The sequence below is a fragment of the Lepus europaeus genome, chromosome 17 (assembly GCF_033115175.1).
Source record: "Lepus europaeus isolate LE1 chromosome 17, mLepTim1.pri, whole genome shotgun sequence".
Classification (NCBI taxonomy): domain Eukaryota; kingdom Metazoa; phylum Chordata; class Mammalia; order Lagomorpha; family Leporidae; genus Lepus; species Lepus europaeus.
The window spans coordinates 76,244,766-76,271,417 of NC_084843.1; the positions used below are offsets into that span (position 1 = coordinate 76,244,766).

At 44.4% G+C, this 26,652-nt stretch overlaps 1 protein-coding gene across 3 annotated transcripts in view; it reads right to left on the minus strand.

Moving 5' to 3' along the window:
• WAPL (WAPL cohesin release factor) overlaps positions 1–26,652 on the minus strand; it is a 90,570-nt gene that overhangs the window by 61,582 nt on the left and 2,336 nt on the right. For all 3 annotated transcript variants that reach the window (XM_062215018.1, XM_062215020.1, XM_062215019.1), the window contains exon 2: positions 24,346–24,866. In XM_062215018.1, the coding sequence (XP_062071002.1) occupies positions 24,346–24,844 (499 nt within the window). In that variant the 5' untranslated portion in view covers positions 24,845–24,866. The remainder of the gene's footprint in view (positions 1–24,345; positions 24,867–26,652) is intronic.

Below are 26,652 nucleotides of genomic sequence, written 5' to 3' on the forward strand. Positions count from 1 at the left end.
ACGGCTTCGGATCAGCGCAGTGCGCCAGCCACAGCGGCCACTTGGGGGGTGAACCAACGGAAAAAGGAAGATCTTTTCTCTCTCTCTCTCTCTCTCTCACTGTCCACTCTGCCTGTCAAAAAAAAAAAAAAAAAAAAAAAAAAAGCTGACTCTAACATCTGACACCATGAAAGACAGACAAGTCAAGTCTAAAACCAAACCTGAAGAAATACTACTACTATTTTTGTCACACGGATAAACAGCACTGGTAGCTGATACTGAAGACCTGTACTGCCCTCCTTGAATAGGTCTGCAGATCTCAGCCAACACCCCTAACTTCAGGAATTCTCCAGAGTTTCCATTTCCTTGTATGTCCAACAGAGAGCCACTAAGCTAGTCTATGTCACAGCATTACTGAATGCCTATGGGAACACTTAGTGAATGCTTGGTATACTTAGCTACATAAAGGTCTTTGAGAGGTCAATACATTTCTCAAAAACTGCATCATTTTTACACTTGTGAGGTATTCTACTGCCATTGTCATAAAATTTATTTAGGTTATTCTTAACAATAAAATAAACATCTTTAGGACAAAAGAGTTTATGAGAATAAACATTACTATATTTTTAAAAATCACTACTACAAGTGTAAATTATCATCATTACCCCCAATTTTCCTAAAATCAGAGAAAATGATCTTACCCCATAGGCTATGTTTCATGCGATAAAAGTCTAACTTTATCTTGGGCTTATCTTGCAAACTTGTTTTAAGTACAGAGTAAAAAAGAATCCTATAGAAAATATTTCACTAAGGATCTGCATCAGGGCCAGCACTATGGTGCAGCAGGTTAAAGCCCTGGCCTGAAGCATGGGCATCCCAAATGGGCGCCGGTTCCAGCCCCCTGCTATGACCTGGGAAAGCAGTGGAAGATGGCCCTTGCATGGGCCCTTGCACCCATGTGGGAGACCCAGAAGAAGCTCCTGGCTCCTGGCTTCAGATCGGTGCAGCTCCAACCTTTGTGGACATCTGGGGAGTGAACCAGCAGATGGAAGACCTCTCTCTATATATCTCTGCATCTCTCTAACTCTTTGAAAGAAATAAAATAAATCTTAAAAAAAAAAAAAAAGGATCTGCATCACTAGCAAACATCATCTACCCATGTCTCCTACTATATAGCATAAAAAATCTTCCAAACTGTTATTAAAATATATTATGTATTTTATAACTTCTGAAACACATTACATAGATAAGCCAATTCAATCAACAGAGTTCTACTTAAGAAAAGCTGACCAAATTCTCCACAGCAATAGTTTAACATATAAAACAAAGGCTTTCCAGATAGGCATCTGGCCTAGAGGTTAAGATCTCAGGTAAAAAGCCCACAACCCATTATCAGAGAGCCTGGACTGGAGACCTGCTCCACTTCAATTCCAGCTTCCTATTAATACCGCACCCTAGGAGGTAGCAGGTGATGGTCCAAATGACTGGTTTCTGACCACCCACATGGAAGATCTGCTGCACTGAGTTCCTATAGCCTGGCTTCAGTTCCTTGGCCATTCCAGGCATATAGAGAGTGAACTAACTGATGGAACTCTCTGTATCTCTGCCTTTCAAAATCAAATTTAAAAAAAATAAAAATCCAACAGAAGCCAGGTATCTAACCTAGCAGCTAATATGTAGGTGGTTAACTGGTCTGGGTTCCATATCCAACTTTGGCTCCTGATCCCAGCTTCATGCTAATGCAGACCCTATAGAAGACAGCAATGATGGTTCAACCGGGTTCCTGCTACCCATATGGGAGACTTGGATTGAGTCCTGGCTTTAGCCTAGCCAGGCCATAGTGGGCATCTGGGGAGTGAACCAACGGATGCTCTGTCCCCCCCAAATGAACTGTAAAAAATTTTAAGAAGTTCATGTAATTTCTTCACCTGAAAAAAAAATGAGCTACTATGCCTCAACAGGAGGTTAAACAAATTATAGAGGATATACTTGGGGCTGGCATTGTGGCCAACATCTCACATCGGCGCCAAGTCAATTCTGGCTGTTCCATTTTAGGAAATCAGTGGAAGACAACCCAAGTACTTAGACACCTGCACCCATGTCTGAGACCCAGATGAACCTCCTGGCCTTGACCTGGCCTACCCTTGGCTGATACCACTATTTGGGGAGTGAACTAGAAGATGGAAGATCTCTGTTTGGATACTGTTAGCCTTTGGGGAGTTAATCAGCAGATGAAAAATTCTCTCTCTCTCTCCCCCTCCCTCCCTCCCTCAAATAAACAAATAAATCTTTGGGGAGTGTGTGGGAAAAATAAAACAGCAAGTTGTAATACAGGGGAAAAAAAAAGGCCAATTTTCTTGATTTAAAAGTTTTCACATGAATTCAGATGAACTTAAGACCTAAACATTAAAGAGAAGCTGTGAAGATTTCAGAGGTCCAGTGCTGTGGCACAGGAGTTGCTGTGACACTGGCATCCCATATCAGTGTGCTTCAAGCCCCAGGTGCTGTGCTTCAGAACCAGCTTTCTGCTAATGCCCCTGGGAAGGTAGCAGAGGATGGCCTGAGTAGTTAGACTCTGCCACCCATGTGAGAGATCTGGATGGAGTTCCTAGCTCCTGACTTCAGTCTGATACAGACCTGGCTGTTGTAGCCATTAGAGAAGTGAACTAGCTAAAAGATGATTTCTTTCTGTCCATCCCTCTCTCTGTGTCACTTTGCTTTTCAAATAAATATATAAACAAATCTTAAAAAATGAATAGGAGCCGGGGTTGTGGCACAGAGTTAGGCTGCCACCTACAATACCAGCATCCCATATGGCACCAATTCAAACCCTAGCTGCACCAGATCCCTGTTATGTGCCTGGGAAGTAGCAGATAATAGCTCAAAGTGCTTGGGCCCCTGCCATCAGATGGAAACCCAGATAAAGCTCCTGGCTCCAGGCTGAGTCCCAGCCACTGTGGCCCTATGGGGAGTGAACCAGAGGATTGAAGATATCTCTCTCTTCATCTCTCTAAATCCACCTTTCAAATAAAAAAATAAATCTTAAAAATAAAAAATAACAATTTTAAAATGCAGCAATAATCCTTCATGAGTTATGGTAGGGAAGGATTTCTTTAAAAAAAATTTATTTATTTATTTATTTATTTATTTTGACAGGCAGAGTGGACAGTAGAGGGAGACAGAGAGAAAGGTCTTCCTTTTGCCGTTGGTTCACCCTCCAATGGCCGCCGCGGTAGGTGCGCTGCGAACCGTGCTGTTCTGATGGCAGGAGCCAGGTGCTTATCCTGGTCTCCCATGGGGTGCAGGGCCCAAGAACTTGGGCCATCCTCCACTGCACTCCCTGGCCACAGCAGAGAGCTGGCCTGGAAGAGGGGCAACCAGGACAGGATCGGTGCCCCGACCGGGACTAGAACCCGGTGTGCCGGCGCCACAAGGCGGAGAATTAGCCTACTGAGCCGCGGCACCAGCCTAAAAATTTTTATTTATTTATTCTAAAGGCAGAGTTACAGAGACGCAGAGGCAGAGAGAGAGAGACAGAGAGTCTTCCATCTGATGGTTCACTCCCCAGATGGCTGCAACTGCTGGAGCTGTGCAGATCTGAAGCCAGGAGCTTCTTCCGGGTCTCCTGTGCAGGTGCAGGGGCCCAAGGATTTAGACCATCTTCTACTGCTTTCCCAGGCCATACCAGAGAGCTGGATCAGAAGTGGAGCAGCCAGGTCTCAAACCGACGCCCATATGGGATGCCGGCACTGCAGGCAGCAGCTTTACCCGCTATGCCACAGTGCCGGCCCCACTTTTTTATTTCTAAGTATTCGTTTTGGTGCCGGAACTATGTGAAATCCATTAACCAACAGTATGGTCTGTTTAGACAAATACTGCAGAGCAAAAGACAAATAAATAAATGAAACACTATGCTGGTGTTGTGGCATAGTGAGTTAAGCTGTAGCCTGCAATGCCAGCATTCAGCGTGAGGGCCAGTTTGGGTCCTGGCTGTTCCACTTCAGATCCAGCATTGGATTGCCTCTGAGAAAGCAGCAGAATACAGCCCGAGTCCCTGGGCCCTTGTTACCCATGAGATCCAGACAGTGTTCCTGGCTTCCGCCTGGCCCAGCCCCAACCCTGCTGTGACCATCTGGGGAACGAACCAGTGAATGGAACATCTACCTATCTCTCTCTGCGCAACTCTATTCTTGAAATAAAACAATCTTTAAAAAGTAAAAATATTCCTGTGGGACCATATCTTAGCAAAATCTTTTCAAACACCAATTTGTTGATATCTTTTTTTTTTTTTCTTGACAGGCAGAGTGGACAGTGAGAGACAGAGAGAAAGGTCTTCCTTTGCCGTTGGTTCACCCTCCAATGGCCACGGCGGCCGGCACACCGCACTGACCGAAGGCAGAAGCCAGGTGCTTCTCCTGGTCTCCCATGAGGTGCAGGGCCCAAGGACTTGGGCCATCCTCCACTGCACTCCCGGGCCATAGCAGAGAGCTGGCCTGGAAGAGGGGCAACCGGGACAGAATCCGGCGCCCCTACCGGGACTAGAACCCGGTGTGCCGGCGCCACAAGGGCGGAGGATTAGCCTGTTGAGCCATGGCCCCAGCCCAATATCTTTTAAAGTTAAAAAGGTACAAGTAGCCGGCGCCGTGGCTTAATGGGCCACCTTGCGGCGCCGGCACACCAGGTTCTAGTCCCGGTTGGGGCGCCGGATTCTATCCCGGTTGCCCCTCTTCCAGGCCAGCTCTCTGCCATGGCCCGGGAAGGCAGTGGAGGATGGCCCAAGTGCTTGGGCCCTGCACCCACATGGCAGACCAGGAGAAACACCTGGCTCCTGGCTTTGGATCAGCGCGATGCGCCGGCCACAGCGGCCATTGGAGGGTGAACCAACGGCAAAAGGAAGACCTTTCTCTCTGTCTCTCTCTCACTATCCACTCTGCCTGTCAAAATAAATAAATAAATAAATAAATAAAGGCAAATTCTTTAAAAAAAAAAAAAAAGGTACAAGTAAAAGAAAAACAAGAACAAAGAGAAAAAAATTAAAAAGGTTCATTTCAAAGAAACAATCTACTTTTGAAGACAGCAGTTCTATTTATATTTACAAACTTCCCAAGAGCATGAAATAACAAAAAAAAAAAAAAAAGTGGGCCGGTGCTGTGGCATAGCAGCACCTGCAGCTACTGGCATAACTACCACCTGCAGTACTGGCATCCCATTTGGGTACCGGTTTGGGTCCTAGCTGCTCCACTTCTGACCCAGCTCTCTGGTATGGCCTGGGAAAGCAGTGGAAGATGGCCCATGTGTTTGGGCCCCTGTTGTCCACATGGGAGACCCAGATGAAGCTCCTGGATTCTGGCTTTGGCCTGAGCCAGCCCTGTACACTGAGGCCACATGGGGAGTAAACCAGCAAATGGACAATTCTTTGTTTTTCCCTCTCTATAACCCTTTCCAAAAAATACATATTTTTTTAAATTATATTCATGGAGAAAATACAGTGTCTAAAATTTTCACTGGTGGAGATAAAAATGAAACAAAACTGGCTATGAACTGATGTTTATAAAAGTTTAAAAGATTCAAGTACAATCACACAGTTGGACCCTCTGCATCCATGAGCACCACATCCATAGAATCAAGCAACTGTGGACTGAAAATATTCAGGGGAAAAAATAATCTGCATCTGTACTGAATATGTACATAGACCTTTTTTCCTTGTTATTACTTCCTAAACAGAGTATAACAAATATTTATACCGTATTAGGTATTAAAAGTAACCTAGAGACTATTTAAAGTCTATGGGAAGATGCGTGAAGGTTACAAGCAAATACTATGCCATTTTATATAAAGGACTTGAGCATTTGAAGGGAATCCTAGAACCAAGTCACCATGGATACCAAGGGGCAACATGTGGGGGGTAGGAGGAAGGGTGCAGAGAGACACAAATACAGATGTACACATCTGTATAACTATGCTAGTCTGTCTACGTACACACGTATATACTTCTTTTGCCCTTTTTATTAGAAATTTCCTTTTACTTCTTACCAAACCCATCCTTACATGGCTAAGGGGAAAGAGGACCAGCAAAACTATTGACTGCAAAGGCTGCCAACTGAACTAATGGCCAAAACGGCACGCACACACACACACACACAGTCCATACTGAGTTATATCATATTATACAACCTCTAGCAGAGCCTGCTAACATGAAATACTAAGGCAGATACTCATCTTAACCCACATTAACATGAGGTTTCAATAAAAGGTGAAAAATCAAATCTGCTGACTAAATACCAAATGTGTTATCACGTAACATGCAGAAGAATAACTCTAAACAAAGTCTTCTACTTCTAAGAAGTCTGCACAGAGAAAAGCTGGCTTTGGAGACAGTAACTCATGAAATAAAGTTGAGGAATCGAGAAAGGTTTAAATGGAGGAGAGGGAATACTATTACATGAAAAGCTGCCTTTGATATCGGAATGGCTACTTTGAGAAAATGGAAAAAACTTAGTGAAGAAATCATTCATTTTGGCATCCCATTCAGAGCACCAGTTCTAGTCCTGGTTGTTCTACTTCCAATCCAGCTCCCTAATAAACCTGGGAAGCAGCAGAAAATGACCTAAGTACTTGGGCCTCTGTCACCCACATGGGAGACCAGGATGGAGTTCCTGGCTCTGACCTGGCCCTGGCCCTGGCCCAGCGGTTGTGGCCATCAGGTGAGTGAAAAAGGTGAAAGATCTCTCTCCCCCTCTCTAACTCTGCCTTTCAAATATGTAAATTAATATGGAAAGAACAAGAAAAAGAATGAATACATTCCTAAGGTTCAATGAGAAAAGAACTGAAAATATGTGAAGAGGGATTACCAAAGAAACTATACTGGTAACAAATAAGCACATTTACAATATTCATCACTAGTTGTTAGAAGGAATGCAAAAGGCTGAATTTCCCAGTATATTAAGAATCCTCATACATCAAAAAGCCCAATGGCTCATACAGAAAGATGCTAGAAATATATAAGAGGCAATTCAAGGAAGGATGTATGGAACAATGGGCTCCGTAGCTGCTTACAACACTGACATCTCTATCAGAGTGTTTGGGTTAAGTGCCAATTCTGCTTCCAATCCAATATACACTCTGGGAGGCAGCAGATGATGGCTCAAGTACTTGGGTCTATACCATCTACATGGGAGTCTCAGATTAAGTTCCAGGATCCTGGTGTAGGCCTAGCCCAGGCCTAGCCCAGGCCTAGCTGTTACGGGCATTTGGGGAATGAGCCAGAGTATGGAAGATCTGTGTGTCTCCTCTCCGCTTCTCAACATTTTTAAAATTTAAAAAATAACTGATGCAGCATTTATTTGTAATACCAAAAGTAGAAACAGCAAAAATATAGCTGATACTAAAACATAATACATCTATACACAGAAAACTATGAAGCTGCTAAACTAGAACATGTATATGTACATATAAATACTGGTAAGAATACATCTTAGAGGCTGGCGCTGTGGCACAGTGGGTTAACCCGGCATCCCATATGGGCGCCGGTTTGAGACCCGGCTGCTCCACTTCCAATCCAGCTCTCTGCTATGGCCTGGGAGAGCAGTAGAAGGTGGCCCAAGTCCTTGGGCCCTTGCACCCGCGTGGGAGACCTGGAAGAAGCTCCTAGCTCCTGGGTTCAGATCAGCACAGCTCTGGCTGTTGCAGCCAACTGGGGAGTGAACCATCGGATGGAAGAAACCTCTCTCTCTCTCTCTCTGCCCCTCCTTCTCTCTCTGTGTAACTCTTTCAAATAAATAAATAAATAAATCTTTAAAAAAATACATCTTAAAGATTACTCTTGAAGTGTATTTAAAGGCATAGGGTACTATGCATATAATGCTCCCATTTAGGGGTGTGCCATTTTCTTTCTTTTTTTTTTTTTTTTTTTTTTTTGACAGGCAGAGTGGACAGTGAGAGACAGAGAGAAAGGTCTTCCTTTTGCCGTTGGTTCACCCTCCAATGGCCGCCGCGGTAGGCAAGCTGCGGCCGGCGCACCGCGCTGATCCGATGGCAGGAGCCAGGTGCTTCTCCTGGTCTCCCATGGGGTGCAGGGCCCAAGCACTTGGGCCATCCTCCACTGCACTCCCTGGCCACAGCAGAGAGCTTGCCTGGAAGAGGGGCAACCAGGACAGGATCGGTGCCCCGACCGGGACTAGAACCTGGTGTGCCGGCGCCACAAGGCGGAGGATTAGCCTAGTGAGCCGCAGCGCCGGCCGGGGTGTGCCATTTTCAAGGAAACATCAACAGTCATCAGTGCTGTGCACATGACATGAAAAACTTGGTTACAACATTTGCTTCAGTTGACTTTATACTGTCAACATGTGGTTAATAATCACAGGCACCTAAAGCGCCACAGGAAAGCATGACATGCTTTCCTCAGCGAATCAATTGCACTCAAAATTTGAAATGTAAAAAGCTCTTAAAAAAAAAAAAAAAGTAGAGAGGCCAGCACTGTGGCGTAGGTTAAGTCACCATCCACATCATCCACATCCCTTATGGACACTGGTTTGATTTCCAGCTGCTCCACTTCTGATCCTGTTCCCTGCTAATATACCTGGAAAGCAGTAAAAGAAGGCCCAAGGGCTTGGTCCCTGCACCTATATCAGAGACCCAGAAGAAGCTCCTGGCTCTGGTCTGGTCATTTGGGGAGTAAACTGGTAGATGGAAGCGCTCTCTCTGACTCTCTCTACAACTCTGCATTTCAAATGAAAGAAATATTTTTTTTTTAAAAAATTGAGCATTTCAGGGCCGGCACTGCGGCACAGCAGGTTAAAGCCCTGGCCTGAAGCACCAGCATCCCATATGGGCGCTGGTTCTAGTCCTGGTGCTCCTCTTCTGATCCAGCTCTCTACTGTGGCCTGGGATAGCAGCAGAAGATGGCCCAAGTCCTTGGGGTCCTGTACGCATGTGGGAGACCCAGAGGAAGCTCCTGGCTCCTGATCGGCGCAGCCCCAGCAGTTGCGGCCATCTGGGGAGCGAACCACCAGATGGAAGAACTCTGTCTCTACCTGTTTTTTTTTTTTTTGACAGGCAGAGTTAGAGAGAGAGAGAGAGAGAGACAGAGAGAAAGGTCTTCCTTTTTCCGTTGGTCCACTCCCCAAGTGGTCGCCACAGCCGGCGCGTTGCGGCCGGCGCGCTGCGCCGATCAGAAGCCAGGAGCCAGGTGCCTCCTCCTGGTCTCCCATGCAGGTACAGGGCCCAAGGACCTGGGCCATCCTCCACTGCACTCCTGGGCCACAGCAGAGAGCTGGACTGGAAGAGGAGCAACCCAACCGGGACTAGAACCCGGTGTGCCGGCGCCGCAGGCGGAGGATTAGTCTATTGAGCCGCGGCGCCGGCCGATTTCTCAGTGTATATTTTAAAAAATTTAGAATGCCAAAATATTTTTATTATTCTAGCAATAATATTCATCCACAAACACATAAAATAACTAGAAAAGGCCCCACCAATTTCAAAAACGGACCAATTTCCAATAAATTCTACCTTAAAAATCCATAGTATCAATTAGACACTAACAGCCATACCACAGTCCAGAAGAATTCATTAAACATTTTAAAGTATATAGTCACACAAAATTCATTTAAATTTAAATGCATATGCCTATTTTTGTACCAAAACTAACAAAAATGAGGACCACTAAAAGACTAAACCGAAGTGTTTATTTTGTATTTATTACTTCTAGAAGTAAAATGGGACAGAAATAAAATTTCAAAAAGAAAAAGGGCAGGTGTTGCAGCACAGTAGGTTAAGCTGCCACCTGGGATGCTCACATCCTGTACTGCTGGCTCAAGTCCTGATTACTTTGCTTCCAATCCAACTTCCTGCTAATGTGCCTGAGAGGCAGCAAATAATGATCCAAGTACTTGGGTTCCTGCCACTTATGTGGGATGGAGTTCTAGGTTCTTAGCTTTGGCCTGGCACAGCTCTGGCTCTTATGTACATTTGGGGAGTAAACTAGATTGCTCTCTTTCTGTATCTCCCTCTATCAGTCTGTCTTTCAAATAAACAACCTTAAAAAAAGAAAAAGGAGGGGCTAGCGGCGTAGCGTAGTAAAGCCACCGCCTGCAGTGCCAGCATCCCATGTGGGCGCCAGTCCCAGCTGCTCCATTTTCGAACCAGCTCTCTGCTATAGCCTGGGAAAGCAGAAGATGGCCCAAGTCTTTCGGCCACTGCACAACCGCATGGGAACCTAGAAGAAGCTCATGGCCCCTGGCTTCACTCTGCGCAGCTTCAGCCATTGTGGACAACTCAGGAGTGAACCATCAGATGGAGAACCTCTCTCTCTCTCCCTGCCTCTGCCTCTCTGTAACTTTGCCTTTCAAATAAATAAATAAGTCTTAAAAAAAAAAAAAGGAACATTAGCTTTTTTTTTTTTGGTCTTTTCCCCCCCTTTTTGGAATATTAGCTATTAAAGAGCCTGTTCTTATAATTGTTTTTAGTGTACAAAAGTGAAAAGTAATTATGGCACTTGAAAACAAGACAGTAACTTTGAAAAAGATACCATTGCAGTCATTTTTGAGGGTAAGAAAGGGACACACACTGGAAGAGCCTCTGGAGTGGCAAGTACAATCCCATTTCTTAACCTGAGTGGCTATTGTGCTGCTCTTATAATTCCTCAGGCTAAACATATCGTGTGTTGTTTTCTCAATGTTTTACTTTACAACTTTAGAAAAGTTAAAAGAAAACACTAGGATACAGTCGTCTCTTCTTATCCTCAGTTTTCCTTTCCACGGTTTCATTTACTCACAGTCCAGAAACACTAAATGAAAAATTCCAGAAATAATTCTTAAGTTCTGAACTGTATGCCACTTTGAGTAGTATGGTGAAGCCTTGCACCATCCCTCTCAGACACAAACTGACCCTTGGTCCAGCACATCTGTGCTGTAGTTATATCACCTCTCAACCCTCAGTTACTGGGATCAACTATGGTTCATTGTAGTGCCTGTATTCAAGCAACAATGCCTTTGTCACCTACTTTGCTTCAACTCATCACAAAGATCAACACAAGAAGGGCAGGAGCAGGACATTATCATAGGTGTGTATTTATAGGGAACAACAGTACAACAGTGTTCAATACTAGCTCATGTTTCAGGTATCTACTGGGGGTCTTGGAATGTATCCCCCCTTGAATAAGGGGAGACTGCTGTATCTAAACTTTTTAAAAAACTTTTTTCATTTTCCAGGAACTTTTCAAGAAAGACTGATACACAAAGATGTTTCATCTGTTGGTTCACTCCCCAAATGCCTAGACTGGACCAGGCTGAAGCCAAGAGTCAGGAACTGCATCCAGGCTTCCCACATGGGTGGCAGGGACCCACATCCTTGAGCTACCAAATACAGCCTCCCAGGGTATACATTAGCAGGAAGCTGGATCAGAGGCAGAGGAGGGACTCCATCCCAAGCACTGATACTGGCTGCTGGCATCCTAAATGGTGGCTTACCCACTGAGACAAACACTTGCCCATGCATATTAGCTTTAAAAAGTCAATATTAATAAGAACTACCATTTGTAGGCATTTAAATTCAAAATCAATACTTTCCTAACCAGCAATTCCATACCCAAGACAACAGAAGACACACGCTGCACAAAAAACAAACATGAATGCTTATGGTAATTTCACTCACAATTGTCAAAAACTGGAATCAACCCCAATGACTAAGAACACACACAAAAGAGAATATTACTCAGCAATAAAAATAAACAAACTACTGTTGTATGTAACATACAAAACTCTTTTTAAAAAAGGTTTATTTGAAAGGCAAAGTTGGTGGGGGATATCTTCCATCCACTGGTTCACTCCCCAAATGGCCGCAACAGTTAGAGCTGGGAGCACATGGGTGCAGAGGCCCAAGCAGTTGAGCCATGTTCCACAGCTTTCAAAGGTACATTAGGGGCCGGCGCCGTGGCTTAACATGCTAATCCTCCGCCTTGCGGCGCCGGCACACCGGGTTCTAGTCCCTGTTGCCCGTCTTCCAGGCCAGCTCTCTGCTGTGGCCCGGGAAGGCAGTGGAGGATGGCCCAAGTCCTTGGGCCCTGCACCTGCATGGGAGACCAGGAGAAGCACCTGGCTCCTGGCTTCGGATCAGCAAGATGTGTCGGCCGCAGCGGCCATTGGAGGGTGAACCAACGGCAAAAAGGAAGACCCTTCTCTCTGTCTCTCTCTCTCTCACTATCCACTCTGCCTGTCAAAAAAAAAAAAAAAAAAGATTTCTTTAAAAAAAAAACAAAAAGGTACATTAGGTCCTCTTGCGGCTGGGTCAGAACCGGGAGTGGAACAGGTTCCAGTAACAGGTAGCAGCTCCACCTGCTACACCACAATGCTGGCCCCATACAAAACTCTTAAAAGGATTATACTAAGGGACCAGGGTTGTGGCACAGCAAGCTAAGCTACCTGCTTGCAACACAGCAGCCTATGTCAGAGTCCCACTTACTGTGCTTCCAAACCAGCTCCCTGCTGCTAATCTAACGTGCCTGGGAAGGCAGCAGAAGATGGCCCAAGTACTTGGGCCCCTGACACCACAAGGGAGACCTGGATGAAGCTCCTGGCTTCAGTTTGGCCCAGCCCTGCCTGTTGTCTCTCCCCATCACTCTGCTTTTCAAATAAATAAAATTAATCTTTTAAAGAAAAGGACTATACTAAATTAAAGAGGCCAGATTGAAAAGGCTACATTGTGTATGAACCATGTATGAGTGTGGATGCCATGAGTTGGAGAAAAGAAAATGAAAGGACCACACAGATGCATAAAGGAACTTTTTAAGGTGATAGAAATATTCCCTATTTTGATGGTAGCATAATGGTTACCTGAATGTAGACATTTCTAGAGAATTCTACAAGTCTTTTCTTAGCTATGTTTTTCCAGATATCTTTGTCCTTACACACACTCCACCCCGACCCCAGGAGGCTGATCTGTATCTAAACGCATTGTTTCTCTTAAGATGGCCTCCTCTGCATGGCTCAGGTAATCCTTTATCCCTGTGGGCCTGGTGATAGCAGCTTTGCTGAAACTAACCAAGGTTAGGGAACCATCCCTCCTGGTTTCCCAACATTCACCCTACACTTTTGTAAATAGTATCATTATAAATAACCCCTCCTCCTGTTACCAGATTTGGGAAGGCCATCTGTTTCCAGCTGGGATCCAGACAAACTTTAAAAATATATGGGGGGGGGGGGGGGGGGGGGCGGGACCTGGCTGTGGTGTAGCAGGTAAAGCTGCTAACTACAGTGCCAGCATCCCATATGGAGGCAGGCTGAAGGTCCCAGCTGCTTTTTGGTTTTTTTTTTTTTTTAAGATTTATTTATTTTTATTTGAAAGTCAGGTTACACAGAGAGAGAAGAGGGAGGGGGAAAGGGAGGGAGGGAGGGAGGGGGAAAGGGAGGGAGGGAGGGAGGGAGGGAGGGAGGGAGAGAGAGAGAGAGAGAGAGCGAGCTTCCACCCACTGGTTCACTCCCCAGTTGGCCACAATGGCCAGAGCTGTGCAGATCCGAAGCAAGGAGCCAGGAGCCTCTTCCAGGTCTCCCATGCAGGCGCAGGGGCGCAAGGACTTGGGCCATCCTCCACTGCTTTCCAAAGCCATAGCAGAGAGCTGGATCGGAAGTGGAGCATCTGGGACTTGAACTGGTGCCCAAATGGGATGCTCACAGTGCAGGTGGCAGCTTTACTCGCTAACCCACAGTCCTCCCCCTCAACCCCCAGTTCTCTTCCAATCCAGCTCTCTTGCTATAGCCTGGGAAAGCAGTAGAAGATGGCCCAAGTCCTTGGGCCCCTGCAACCACATGGGAGATCCAGAAGAAGCTCCTGGATCCTGGTTTTGGATTGGCTCCAGCCGTTGCAGCCATTTGGGGAGTGAACCATAGGATGGAAGATCTCTTTCTCTACCCCTACCTCTCTGTAATTCTGCCTTTCAAATAAATAATTAAAATCTTAAAAAACACAAACATATGGCCGGCGCCGCGGCTCACTAGGCTAATCCTCCGCCTTGCGGCGCCGGCACACCAGGTTCTAGTCCCAGTTGCCCCTCTTCCAGACCAGCTCTCTGCTGTGGCCAGGGAGTGCAGTGGAGGATGGCCCAAGTGCTTGGGCCCTGCACCCCATGGGAGACCAGGAGAAGCACCTGGCTCCTGCCATCGGATCAGCGCGGTGCGCCGGCCGCAGCGCACCTACCGCGGCGGCCATTGGAGGGTGAACCAACGGCAAAAGGAAGACCTTTCTCTCTGTCTCTCACTGTCCACTCTGCCTGTCAAAAATTTAAAAAAATATATATATACACATACATGTATGTGTGTGTGTGTGTATGGGGAGAAAAAATGTATGAAGTAGAGAGACAGATTAAAAGAATCCTTTAGGTAATACATGAGCAAAGAAGACTGACCACCACTGTTCCAGGAAACCTTGGTGTTTAAGCCTCCAGGACAGTCATCTGTTTCTCCAGCTCACAATCCAAAATGTAAACATGGTTTATCATCTACCCTCTGTACTCCATCCATACTCACAACTTATCTGTACTTCCTTCCCATCTCCTAATCCAACCTATCACTGCCACCGCCCCATCCCCCACTCGAGTATCCAGGTGCATTCTCTCTACCACTGCCTTGTCCTGGCTGACATCTGACTAAAGGTGCCCATTCTCTGGCAGCCTCCCTGCTACCTCAGAGTAGGACAGTTTAGGATCACTGATAGGCTGACTCTCCAGAGCCTCTTTACAAAACTATTATTCCTCCACCTTACTATAAAAGTCCTGTCTTGGGGCCAGCGCTGTGGCTCACTTGGTTAATCCTCCGCCTGCGGCGCCTGCATCCCATATGGGTGCCAGGTTCTAATCCCGGTTGCTCCTCTTCCAGTCCAGCTCTCTGCTGTGGCCTGGGAAGGCAGTGGGGGATGGCCCAAGTGTTTGGGCCCTGCACCCACATGGGAGACCAGGAGGCTCCAGGCTCCTGGCTCCTGGTTTCAGATCAGCGTAGCTCCGGCAGTAGCGGCCATTATTTGGGGAGTGAACCAGTGGATGGGAGATTTGTGTCTCCTCTGTTAAAAAAAAAAAAAAAAAAAAACTGCCTTTCAAATAAATCTTAAAAAAACAAAAAAGTTCTCTCTTTGAAGGCCTGTGTCATCTATTTACTCTCTAATCTTGCTGATAGCATCTGTCATTTAACAACCTATGATTCATTTAAGGATTTTACATCAGATTTATACTCTACCCTCTATCATAGTTTTGCTATTATACTGAATTCCCTCAAATTCCAACCCTCTGGCCTCCCAAGTCTTTAACCTTCTCTCATCACCAATAACTTTCTACCACACTCCATCTCAGCCACCAGTTAGTTTGCGCTTCACTTCTTAAACATTAAAATCATGTTAACACACTTGAAAAAAAAAAATGGGTGAGTGCTGTGGCATGGCAGATTAAGCCAAGCTTAGGATGCCTGTATCCCATATCAAAGTGCCAGTTTAAGTCCTAGCTACTCCACTTGAGATCAAGCTACCTTCTAATGCTCCCCCTGGAAAGCAGCAAATGACAGCCCAAGTGGGAGACCTAGATGGAGTGCCTGCCATCCATGTGAAAGACCCAAATGGGGCTCCTGGCTTCGGCTTGGCCCAGCCCTGGCTGTTGACAGCATTTGGAGACCGAATCAAATAAAAGATCTCTCTTTCAAATAAATAAATACTTTTAAAAAATCAATGCAAGTGGGGCTGACACTGTGGCATAGTGGGTAAGGCTGCCACTTGCAGTCCCAGCATCCTATATGAGCACCAGTTCAAGTCCCAGCTGCTCCACTTCTGATCCAGCTCTCTGCCATGGCCTGGGAAAGCAGTGGAAGATGGCCCAAGTCTTCGTGCCCCTGCACCCATGTGGGAGACCCAGAGGAAGCTTCTGGCTCCTGGCTTTGGATTGGCCCAGCTCCGGCCATTGCAGCCAACTGGGGAGTAAACCAGCCGACGTAAGATCTCTCTCTCTCTCTCTGTATCTCTGCCTGCCTGCCCCTCCCTCACTCCCTCCCCCTCTCTCTCTTTGCCTCTCTGTAACTCTTTCAAGTAAAATAAATAAATCTTTAAAAAAAAAAAAAAAAAAGTCAATGCAAGCAATACCAGTAAGAATATAAGTTTAAATATAAAGAACATTTTTTTAATTATCCCATTTTTCCCAATCTCATTAAGCATCACATTAATGGTATGACCCAAATTTAACACCAAAAGCAATTGAGAGAAACACAGCTTTTTCATATTTTTCAGAGGCAGAGTCAGAGAGACAAACAAAAAGCCCTCATCCACTGATTTACCCTCCAAATGCCCACATTAGCCAAGGCTGGGCCAGGCTGAAGCCAGGAACCAGGAACTGAAATCCAGGTCTCCTGTGTTAGGTGGTGGCAGGGACCCCATTACGTAAGCTATCACCATTGCCTCCCAGAGTGTGCCTTAGGAGGAAAATGGAGTGGGGAATAGAGTCAGAGTCTGACACAGGATGTAGATATCCCAGCCAGCACCTTAACCACTGCACCAAGCGCCTGCCCTATGTAACTCAACAACTGATCCAATTAGTTTGTTCCAGTACTCCTATTTTTTACTTTGATTTGTCATAAGACTCAGCACACTGGCCCTCTTCTCTCCTTTCTCCTAGCTATCAGCCCTATCTGTGTGCTAAACAATTCAAATTCCACAGTCCAACTCCTCACTCTCCAGACAATATCCTAAACTCCCTTGCTTCTTTATCTCTTCAGGCCACAGGTTGTCTGACAAAATGCCAACCCAGAATAATCCCAATTATCCTGACTCACATTCTGTATTCTACATAGGGGGCCTACTAAAGGAAGAGGAAACACACATTTAAAAAAAAATACATGATAGGTATTTAATTTCTCTCTACACAGTTCACTCTTCCACTTTAGGTAACATATATTGAACCCTTTCCTGCTCTTCCCATGTCCCCTGCCTTTCTCTCTCTTTCAAAAATAACCTCTTCTGTCACTTTTTTTTGTTTTTTTTTTTTGTTGTTGTTGTTGTTTTTTTTTATTTGACAGAGTTAGACAGTGAGAGAAACAGAGAGAAAGGTTTTCCTTCTGTTGGTTCACCCCCCCAAATGGCCGCTACAGCTGCAACTACGCCGATCTGAAGCCAGGAGCCAGGTGCTTCCCCCTGGTCTCCCACGCAGGTGCAGGCGCCCAAGCACTTAGGCCATCCTCCACTGCCTTCCCAGGCCACAGAGAGAGCTAGACTGAAAAGGGGCAGCCAGGACTAGAACCTGGCACCCAAATGGGATGCCGGCGCCTCAGGCGGAGGATTAGCCAAGTGAGCCACAGTGCCAGCCCCTTTCTGTCACTTTAAAAAAAAAAAAAAAAAAAGCTATCACCTCTTACCATCTCTCATCTAAGCTCATCTTTCTCCCATCAACTGTCCTGTACAGAAGTGCAGAATCCCTTCTCCCACAACCACTCTCCCCAAGTCTTGGTGCCCACATCTCATGGCTATCCCATGCATTAAAACCTTCCAGAGGGGCCAGCATTGTAATGGAGTGGTTAAAGCCGCCGCTTTCAAGGCATCATGCTACATGGCTGGCAGTTTGTGTCCGGCTCCAATCAAGTTCGCTGCTAATGGCCTGGGAAACGTAGCCATGGGTAGACCAAGTGTTTCAACCCCAGCCACCCACATGGGAGATGCATATGAATCTCCTGGCTTTGGCCTGGCCCAGCCCTGGCTGTTGTGGCCACCAGGGAAATGAACCAGTGGATGGAAGATCTGTTTCTCCCTCTGACTCTGTCTTTCAAATAAATAAATCTTAAAAAAAAAAAGAAAAAAGTATGGGGGGGGGGAGGAATCATTAGCTTTTAAAAAAAAAAAAAAAAAAGTCCAGAATCCTTCATATCCTTCCAACTACCCTTCTCTCTTTAAAAATCTTTAATACATGGTATATATACTGGTACCCATCCCCTCACTCCTTAGATGACTCGGATCTAAGCTGCAAACTCAGCGTCTATTTGTCCTCACTTCGGCTGACTTTGTCACAGCATTCAGATTCAGTGGATCCTTCAGAAACACTTTTGTGCTGGCTTCTGAAACATGCCACTGGCTTGACTTCCCTTCAACAGCTCTAGCTGCTCCTACTTAATCTCCTTCTCTAGTTTCTTGCTTTTCTCTCCACCTATTCAATACTGGAAATTCTTCACAGCTCATTTATATGCTGAATTTCACATTGTCCATCTCAAACCCAGATTTCTTATCCAAGCTCCAACCCAGCAGATCTTTCTCTTAAACATAATTTTACAAACATCTCAAGCCAAACATGTCCAAAACTGAAAGAATGACCTTTTCCTTAAAATGCCCACTATTCCAGTTGATGACACTATCATCTGCTCAGCTTGTGTCCCAGACCTGGGAACCATTCCTGAGTGTCTCCTCCTTTCCCTCACCCAAGCCCTGCCAGTTTTATCTTCTCGGTGCACCAACAGGTCTCAGGTTAAATGTCAGCCCTGCCTACACACCTCCACCCCCAGAGAAGACAAATGAGCTTTTTATACACTCCCATAGCACCCTGCAGTTTTCCGTAATTTTCAGCACATTTGTTATTCTTTATTCTGTCTTCCCCAGTGGAACATGAAAAAGCCAAGAACTGGGGCGGGCAACTGGCACAGCCGTGAAGATGATACTCAGAACACCCGCATCCCATAACCTTGTTATTTCCCACATTAATATAAAACTGATCTTACAGTAACCGTGTGTAGTTTAAATATACAGCTTTAAATAAGTTAACAAAACTAAGTTCATTTTTATCAGAATACAGTAGCACTGTACTAAAAGAAATCTCTGCATGTTCCACAGATCTTCCACTTAACAATGTAAGTAATTCAAACTTTGAACTATGTTTTATATGATGGAAATAAAGTCAGTAAGTCAGTTCTATACATTTGTAATTAAGAGTAAATATATAAAAGACTTAGCATAAAGGAGGAACTTAAGAAATAATAGGCCTTTTGGCCGATGCCGTGGCTTAACAGGCTAATCCTCCGCCTTGCGGCGCCGGCACACCAGGTTCTAGTCCCGGTCGGGGCACCGGATTCTATCCCGGTTGCCCCTCTTCCAGGCCAGCTCTCTGCTATGGCCCAGGAAGGCAGTGGAGGATGGCCCAAGTCCTTGGGCCCTGCACCCGCATGGGAGACCAGGAGAAGCACCTGGCTCCTAGCTTCGGATCAGCGCGATGTGCTGGCCGCAGTGGCCATTGGAGAGTGAACCAACGGCAAAAAGGAAGATCTTTCTCTCTGTCTCTCTCTCTCACTATCCACTCTGCCTGTCAAAAAATAAAAAAAATAAAATAAAATAAAATAAAATAGAAATAATAGGCCTTTTATCCAATTCGCTTTTTAAAAAAGTTGATTTTAGGAATGACTTAAATATATTCTATACAAGAAATATTTCAGTACCTAAAGATAATTTGCTAATACTGTACTTTCAGGATTTTTAAAATAATCCTCATTAATCACCTGTACTTTATCCAGTGAGTAAATGACAATCTCATCTCAGGTCACAAGTTCTTGGCCTACTTTAAACTTTCAGGAACAATTTATTTTCCTTTCTACAAATCATCTTCAGTTTGAAATCAAAAGTCATAATTTCCTTGACAATGCCATCACTATAATTTATACAAATACTTAGGACAGCTTTAAATAAGAAAAAATTTATTGGCTAAAAACCCAGTCATGCAAATTAAGAGCCTATGCCATAGTTATCTCAATATTTGGCAGGACATGTAGACTGAATCCCAGCTGGCTGGCAAGGAAAATGTGCCAAGCAGAAATACAAGTCTTTGCACACTTTATTCTAAGTCCAGATTAACAAAGATAGAAAACAGAAGCAGCCTCATGTAAAAGGCAAGAGAAGGCTTCTTTTCCCTCCAGCACACACAGCCCTCAACTCCAAACTGCAAAGAATACTTCGGAGCTCAGAAGGGTAAACTTTTTAGCTCCTGCTGTAATCTCTAAGTGGCACACCTGGCTAACAACTCAGTATTTAAACAGCAACTGCGATCAGTTTTTTGTTTTTAAAATTGCCCATTCAATGGGCCTGCGCTATGCGCTGGGGGTAATGGGTTGACACACTGGCCTGCAGTGCCAGCATCCCATGTGGGCTCCAGTTCCGAGACCTGGCTGCTCTACTTCTGACCCAGCTCTCTGCTATGACCTGGGAACACAGTGGAGGAGTGGAGGATGGCCCATGTCCTTGGGCCCCTGCACCCATGCAGGAGACCCAGAAGAAGCTCCTGGCTTTGGATCGGTGCAGCTCCTGCTGTTGCAGCCAATTGGGGAGTGAACCATCAGATGGAAGACCTCTGTGTAACTCTTGACTTTCAAATAAATAAATAAATCTTCAAAAAAAAAAAAAATAACCATTCAATACAAAAAAGTATGTGTAGATGAAATCAGAAATGCTGAATTTGGTTTAAAATAATCCAGGGGGGTAAAAGATGGGAGATGTGGGGCGGAAACTGTGGCACTGTGGGTTAACTTGCACCCTGGGACGCCTGCCTCCGGTATCTGAGTGCCTGGGATACACTTCCACCATTGCTTCTTTTTTTTTTTTTTTTTTTTTTTTTTTTTTTGACAGGTAGAGTGGACAATGAGAGAGAGACAGAGAGAAAGGTCTTCCTTTTTTGCCGTTGGTTCACCCTCCAATGGCCGCCGCGGTAGCGTGCTGCGGCTGGCACACCGCGATCCGATGGCAGGAGCCAGGTACTTCTCCTGGTCTCCCATGGGGTGCAGGGCCCAAGGACTTGGGCCATCCTCCACTGCACTCCCTGGCCACAGCAGAGAGCTGGCCTGCAAGAGGGGCAACCGGGACAGGATCGGTGCCACGACTGGGACTAGAACCCGGTGTGCCGGCGCCGCAAGGCGGAGGATTAGCCTAGTGAGCCGCGGCGCCAGCCCACCATTGCTTCTGATCCAGCCTCCTGTTAATGTGCCTGGGGGTGGGCAGATGATGGCCCAAGTACTTGGGTTCCTGCCACGTATGTGGGAGACCCAGATGGAGTTTCTGGCTCCGGCACTGGACAAGTCCTGGCTGCTGTAGGCATCAGGGGAGTGAATTAGAGAATGGAAACTATCACTTTGCCTTTCAAATAATTAAATCGTTTAAAAATATACAAATAGGGGCTTGGCACTGCAGTGTACTGGATTAAGCTGCCTCTTGCAATGCAGGCAATCCCACGGCTGGCTGGAGTCCCAGCTGTTCCACTTTCAATCCAGCTCCCTGCTAATGTGCTTGCAAAAGCAGCAGAAGAGGGCCCAAGTGCCTGGGCCCCTGCCATCCATGTGGGAGACCTGGATGGAGTTCCAGGCGCCTGGCTTCAGCCTCGCCCAGCTCTGGTCATTGCGGCCACGTGGGGAATGAATGGGCAGATGGAAGATCGATCGATCAATCAATCAATCTCTCTGTCACTCTGCCTTTTGAATAAATAAATCTTAAAAAAAGAAAAGTCAGACCTGTAACAGTACTTACTACCCTTGGCACCTGATCATTCAATCATTCCACTTTGAAATATGAGGTACTCTGAAAATTAACAACAAAATAAAATAAAACATTTCTTCAAATAAATAAAAGATAAAAGAGGAGTTTATAAGGTTTACCATAAACTGACAACTGTTTCAGCTGGACAACTGAATACTTGAGATTCAGGTACTATATTATTTTTATGTGTGTGAAAGTTTCATAATAAAAGCGTTTCTTGTTTAAATTACAGGTTAAGACAGTTTAGCAACTCGACCCCTCTCTACAGGTCTTATTCAGTTTATAATGTTGCTTCTAGTCCCCCAACCCATGAAGCATCTATTTAGAAAATAATGACTATTGTATGTTTTATCATGACCTTGTCCTGAGTTTCTTCAAATCAGTCAAAAAATTTGAAAGTGCTATCTATGATAAAGCACTGAAAGAATCTTAACAATGTCAAAAAAAAAAAAAAAAAAACACCCTACATATTCCCCTACAGAAAGAGAGATGGACTTAAAAAAGTAATGCCAGGAGAAATGACATCATTATGAGCTTGGATAAGCCCTTTTGGTTGATATAATTCTACTGCAAAAAATGGTGGGACAGACCAGGGACATTCCACTGGCAAGATGCTATGCAATTTAATCTGTGTACTTCTAGCAAGTTGTTGATAAAACTGCTGAAAGGTTCTTAAACAAAATACCTAAACACAGCCAGCTAGACTTCTTAGACCTAAGTAGGTATATAAACATTTTCATCTGGAGAAAGGTCTCAGAAGGATCCCTAATTCAAAAAAGGTTAAGAGTATTTGAGATTTAGACCTCTTTTATCAAAAACTTAAGTTTGAGTTTCTACAGTTACAAGGTTTTTTGGGTGACCCAAGAGGACTTGCTAAGTTTAGAGGGAAGGGGCCAAAAAATGGAAGGTGATAAAGCATAAAAGCATTCTCACAGCTATAACCAATTCACACATACACAAACTTACAACAGTTGATAAGGGCAACTAACTTGCCCACATTAGCAACTACTATGAAAATTAAAAGCCTTCCTTCAGTTTTACTTCTTATCTCACAGGGAAGATGCCAGGGCTGCTGCAGCTGAGTGGCCAAAGGAGAGGAGGGAAAGCACTGACTACCACACCATTCCCTTCCCACCGAGGGTGTCTCTGTGAGGGAGGAAGAGAAACAAGATGTTCCTGAACATCTGGTTATCTGTATTTTAGCACCCATTATAATGCAGTGTGAATTCACAGTTAGTATCAGCATCTGAACTACAATTCAGCCACATCAGACTGGCAAGGGATTACCTCATTCCACCGAAAAACTACACTTTCAGTTCCCACCAGTCAACTTCCAACCCTAGTTTGGACACACTGCGTGCAAACACACACCATCAGCAAAGCGACGTAAGCAACCACAGCCTATGAATGTTTAACTGCCACATTCCTGTTCCCTCACCCAAGCATTCATCCTTATTAAAACCCTCCACTATCAGGGCCCGCCAATGACACACTGTTCTCCTGAAGCCAGCATGCTCAGGGAAGTCTGGGTCAGCCTTCTGTAAGCACATTCACCACTTGCCCGACTTCATCTTTTTCCTCCAGCCTACAAGCCTCGCAATGTGGACAAATGGCAGTCAGAACACTAAATAATTCAGTTGGAACAGTATTCCTGGAGCCTAGCACAGTGGTTTAACAAACAGTAGGTGCTCAATAACATGTGGAAAACCAATAAATAAATATCATTCCATTTCTGCCGCTAGTTGTTGACCTTGCACAGTCACTTAACTAACTTCTTGTAACTCATCTGAAAAATGAGAAGAGTAGAACTAGAATTTAAGCTCAAAAGTTTTTCATTATAAAACGTTTTAGGAGCTGACCTGGAAACAGTTTTTATGCTGCTGTTTGACTTGAGCTTAACTTAAGAACAACGCTTCAAGGGGCCAGAGCTGTGGCATAGTGAGTAAACCCACTGCCTGCAGTGCCAGTATCCCATATGGGCACCGGTTCTAGTCCCAGCTGCTCTACTTCGGATCCAGCTCTCTGCTGTGACCTGGGAGAGCAGTGGAAGGTGGCCCAGGTCCTTGAGCCCCTGCAGCCACGTGGGAGACCTGGAAGAAGCTCCTGGCTCCTGGTTCCAGATCGGCCCAGCTCTGGCCATTGCAGTCACTTGGGGATTAAAGCAGTGGATGTAAGACCTAGTTCTCTGTCTCTCCCTCTCTTTCTCTCTCAAATAAATACATAAAATCTTTGAAAAAAATTTTTTTAAAAAGTGAATGGGAATGTAACTGACAAAATATTATTTTAGGAGAAAAGACTAGGTAACAAATTTACCAATAAACATTTTAAAAATCCAGCCAGTTTCATACATAAAACGTTATCAATACTAGTTGCTACTGGTCCCCATCCTCCCCTCCATTTGCAACGAAGTTTAATTCTTCTATGTCTCCACTGAATACCGCCTTAATCTTCCTGAACTAGTTTTGGAGAAAAAGCTCACACTCCTAACTAATGCTCACTGTAAATGCCCATCTCATTTCCATTATCAATAACCATTCAAATCCTCCACGGTAATAGAACTGAGATGCTTAAGACAACAAGAGAAGAGATTTCTTACTGGAATGGAAGTTAGGGATTTATAAATGACTGCTTCTAAAACTGAGTTATAGCCTAGAAACATTAATATCCAAGTTGTTTGAATACATGGTCAACTTTCAACTTTCTTTATAGCTCTTAAATCTCTTACAAAATCAGTGTCCCTATTAATCACAAGTGCAGAAAGAAAATCTAAGTTATATGGTATTTTAGAATTTAAATCATTTAAATAAACTGCTTACAGAGAGCTCTCGACTCAACATAAAGAAAATCAAAACTTACCTGAAGTCATTAATTTAGTACAGCTACTTTTGCTTGTGTCATCTTCTAGGATCCGACTTGTGCTCTTCTCTTTTCCCAACAAAGTATCTTCCAAAGGTAAGCATTTGACAGCCACAACACTGTCCTCACCCACCGCATGACTAGTTTTGCTATTAGCTTCAAGTACAGAAGTGACTTCTTCCAGAGGAGCAGCTTCACTAGATTCCGAGTGAGAGGAACCCTTACCCTGGGCTAAATTCTTGGAAGAAACTGGTAGAGATTCATCGTCACTATCAAATCCAAAAGGATCTCCAGTATTTTCTTCTTCAACTTTAGGTTTCTTCGGAATTTCTTGGATATCGGGTTTAAAATTGGGCCTCTTCTGCCCTAATTTAGCCATAAATGTGGTCTCTCCCCATTTTGTGCTAAGGGTGGTCCGTTTGTTGGAAAAGACTTCATCAAATTTTGAACTGCCATTTCCTCCTTTCCTACTGTATGTTTTCCCAAATCTGGATGTCATTTTGACACCTGTTTCATATTCCCTGTGAAAAAAAGTATATATATACAATCATTTATTTACTTATACATCTAGTATTTAACACTGCACATAAGAACCTAGGCATTCTCTGCACACAACTTTTCAACATTCACCACACAAGCCTTTAAAAATGGTTCATATGGGGCCAGCATTGTGGCTTAGTGGGTAAAACCACAGCCTGCAATGCTAGCATCCCATACGGACGCCAGTTCACGTCCCAGCTGCTCCACTTCTGATCCAGCTCTCTGCTATCGGCCTGAGAAAGCAGCAGAAGCTGGACAAAGTGTTTGGGCCCCTGTCACCCATGTGGGAGACTGAGAGGAAGCTCCTGTTGTGGCCATCTGGGGAGTGAATAATGGATGAAAGATCTCTATCTGGAACTCTGAATTTCAAAATAAATCTTTAAAAAAAACTAAAAACGGTTAATATGAAGAAGGGGTAAACAAAGAGGCTCATTTTTTTACTCTGCATGTCTTCCCTTTTCTTTATAGTGAGCACATACAAGCTACTAACAAATAAAAAAATTACTGACTAACCTACTTACAATACAGCAGACACAAAACTAACTTACAGTAAAACATTTTTTGGAGTTTCAAATGAATCAACTTACTATTTTCATAAACATCATTTTTATCTTTAAAAAATCTGAATATGGTAATTGCCCCTAATATAAAATCTTAAGCAAAAAAATGTTAATTTCTTTCAGGACCTCAGAAATGTCTAATAGCTGTCTAAATTTAGTTCTCTGAAATTCTACAGCATTTATTCTACGAGGAAAAAAAGGTCAAAATGGCATGATTTTTTTTTCCACGTTATTACAACCTGCAGCTTTTAACCCAAACAGAAAGATTATGATCCCTGGTCTAATGTAATTTGGGCTTAGATGGACATCTCCCTACACACAAGAAACCATCCTTATTCTGTCTGTCTTGTCCCTCCAGTGCTGTGTTCATTTGCTGAATTACATTTTCTGAAGCTGATGAACTTCAGTTTATTAGTTTCAAGGACTCTCACAGGGATAGAAGTATGGAACCTTTATATTCCTCTTCCACTGATAAACAAATTAATTCACGTGATATATCTACCTAATAAAAACAGGTACTGGAACAAAAAAAAGTACAGTATATCAAGAGTCAAACATTTTTAAAACCAAGTTATAGTACTTTTAAAGCCAGTCAACCTTTATCCATCCCTTACACTTTGACCTTCTATAGTTTACCATCACAACAAACACAACTAGAAAAAATAAACTGCACAGGAGCTTGAAAAATCTTCATTACTTTGAAACTTACAATAGTGGAAATGCTATCTGACCTACACTTTTGAATATATTTTAAGTACATTTTTAATAATTAAAAAAAAATTTTAGGTAGAGACAGAGCCCTCATCTGCTGACTGACTCCCCAGACGCCCTGAAACAGCCAAAGCCAGGAGCTGGGAGACCAATGCAGGTCTCCCACATGGGTGGCAGGGACCCACTTACATAAGCTTAAGCTGCTGCCTCGAAGTATGCCTAACAGCAGTAAACTAGAACCGAAGCAGAACTGGAACTTGAAGTAACCACTAGGCCAAATGCCCAGACCTGAAATGTGCTTTTAATGTGTTCCCTTTATTAACTTCAATACAAAGTAGGGTGGGTTTTCAATCCAGCTGTTAAGACTTCAGTTAAGACACCCATAACCCACACTGCGGAGTACGTGGGTTCAGGTCAGGCTCCCAACTCTACCTTCTTAGGTAGCAGCAAGTAATTGGGTTCCTGCCATGCATGCGGGAGACATGGATTGAAATCC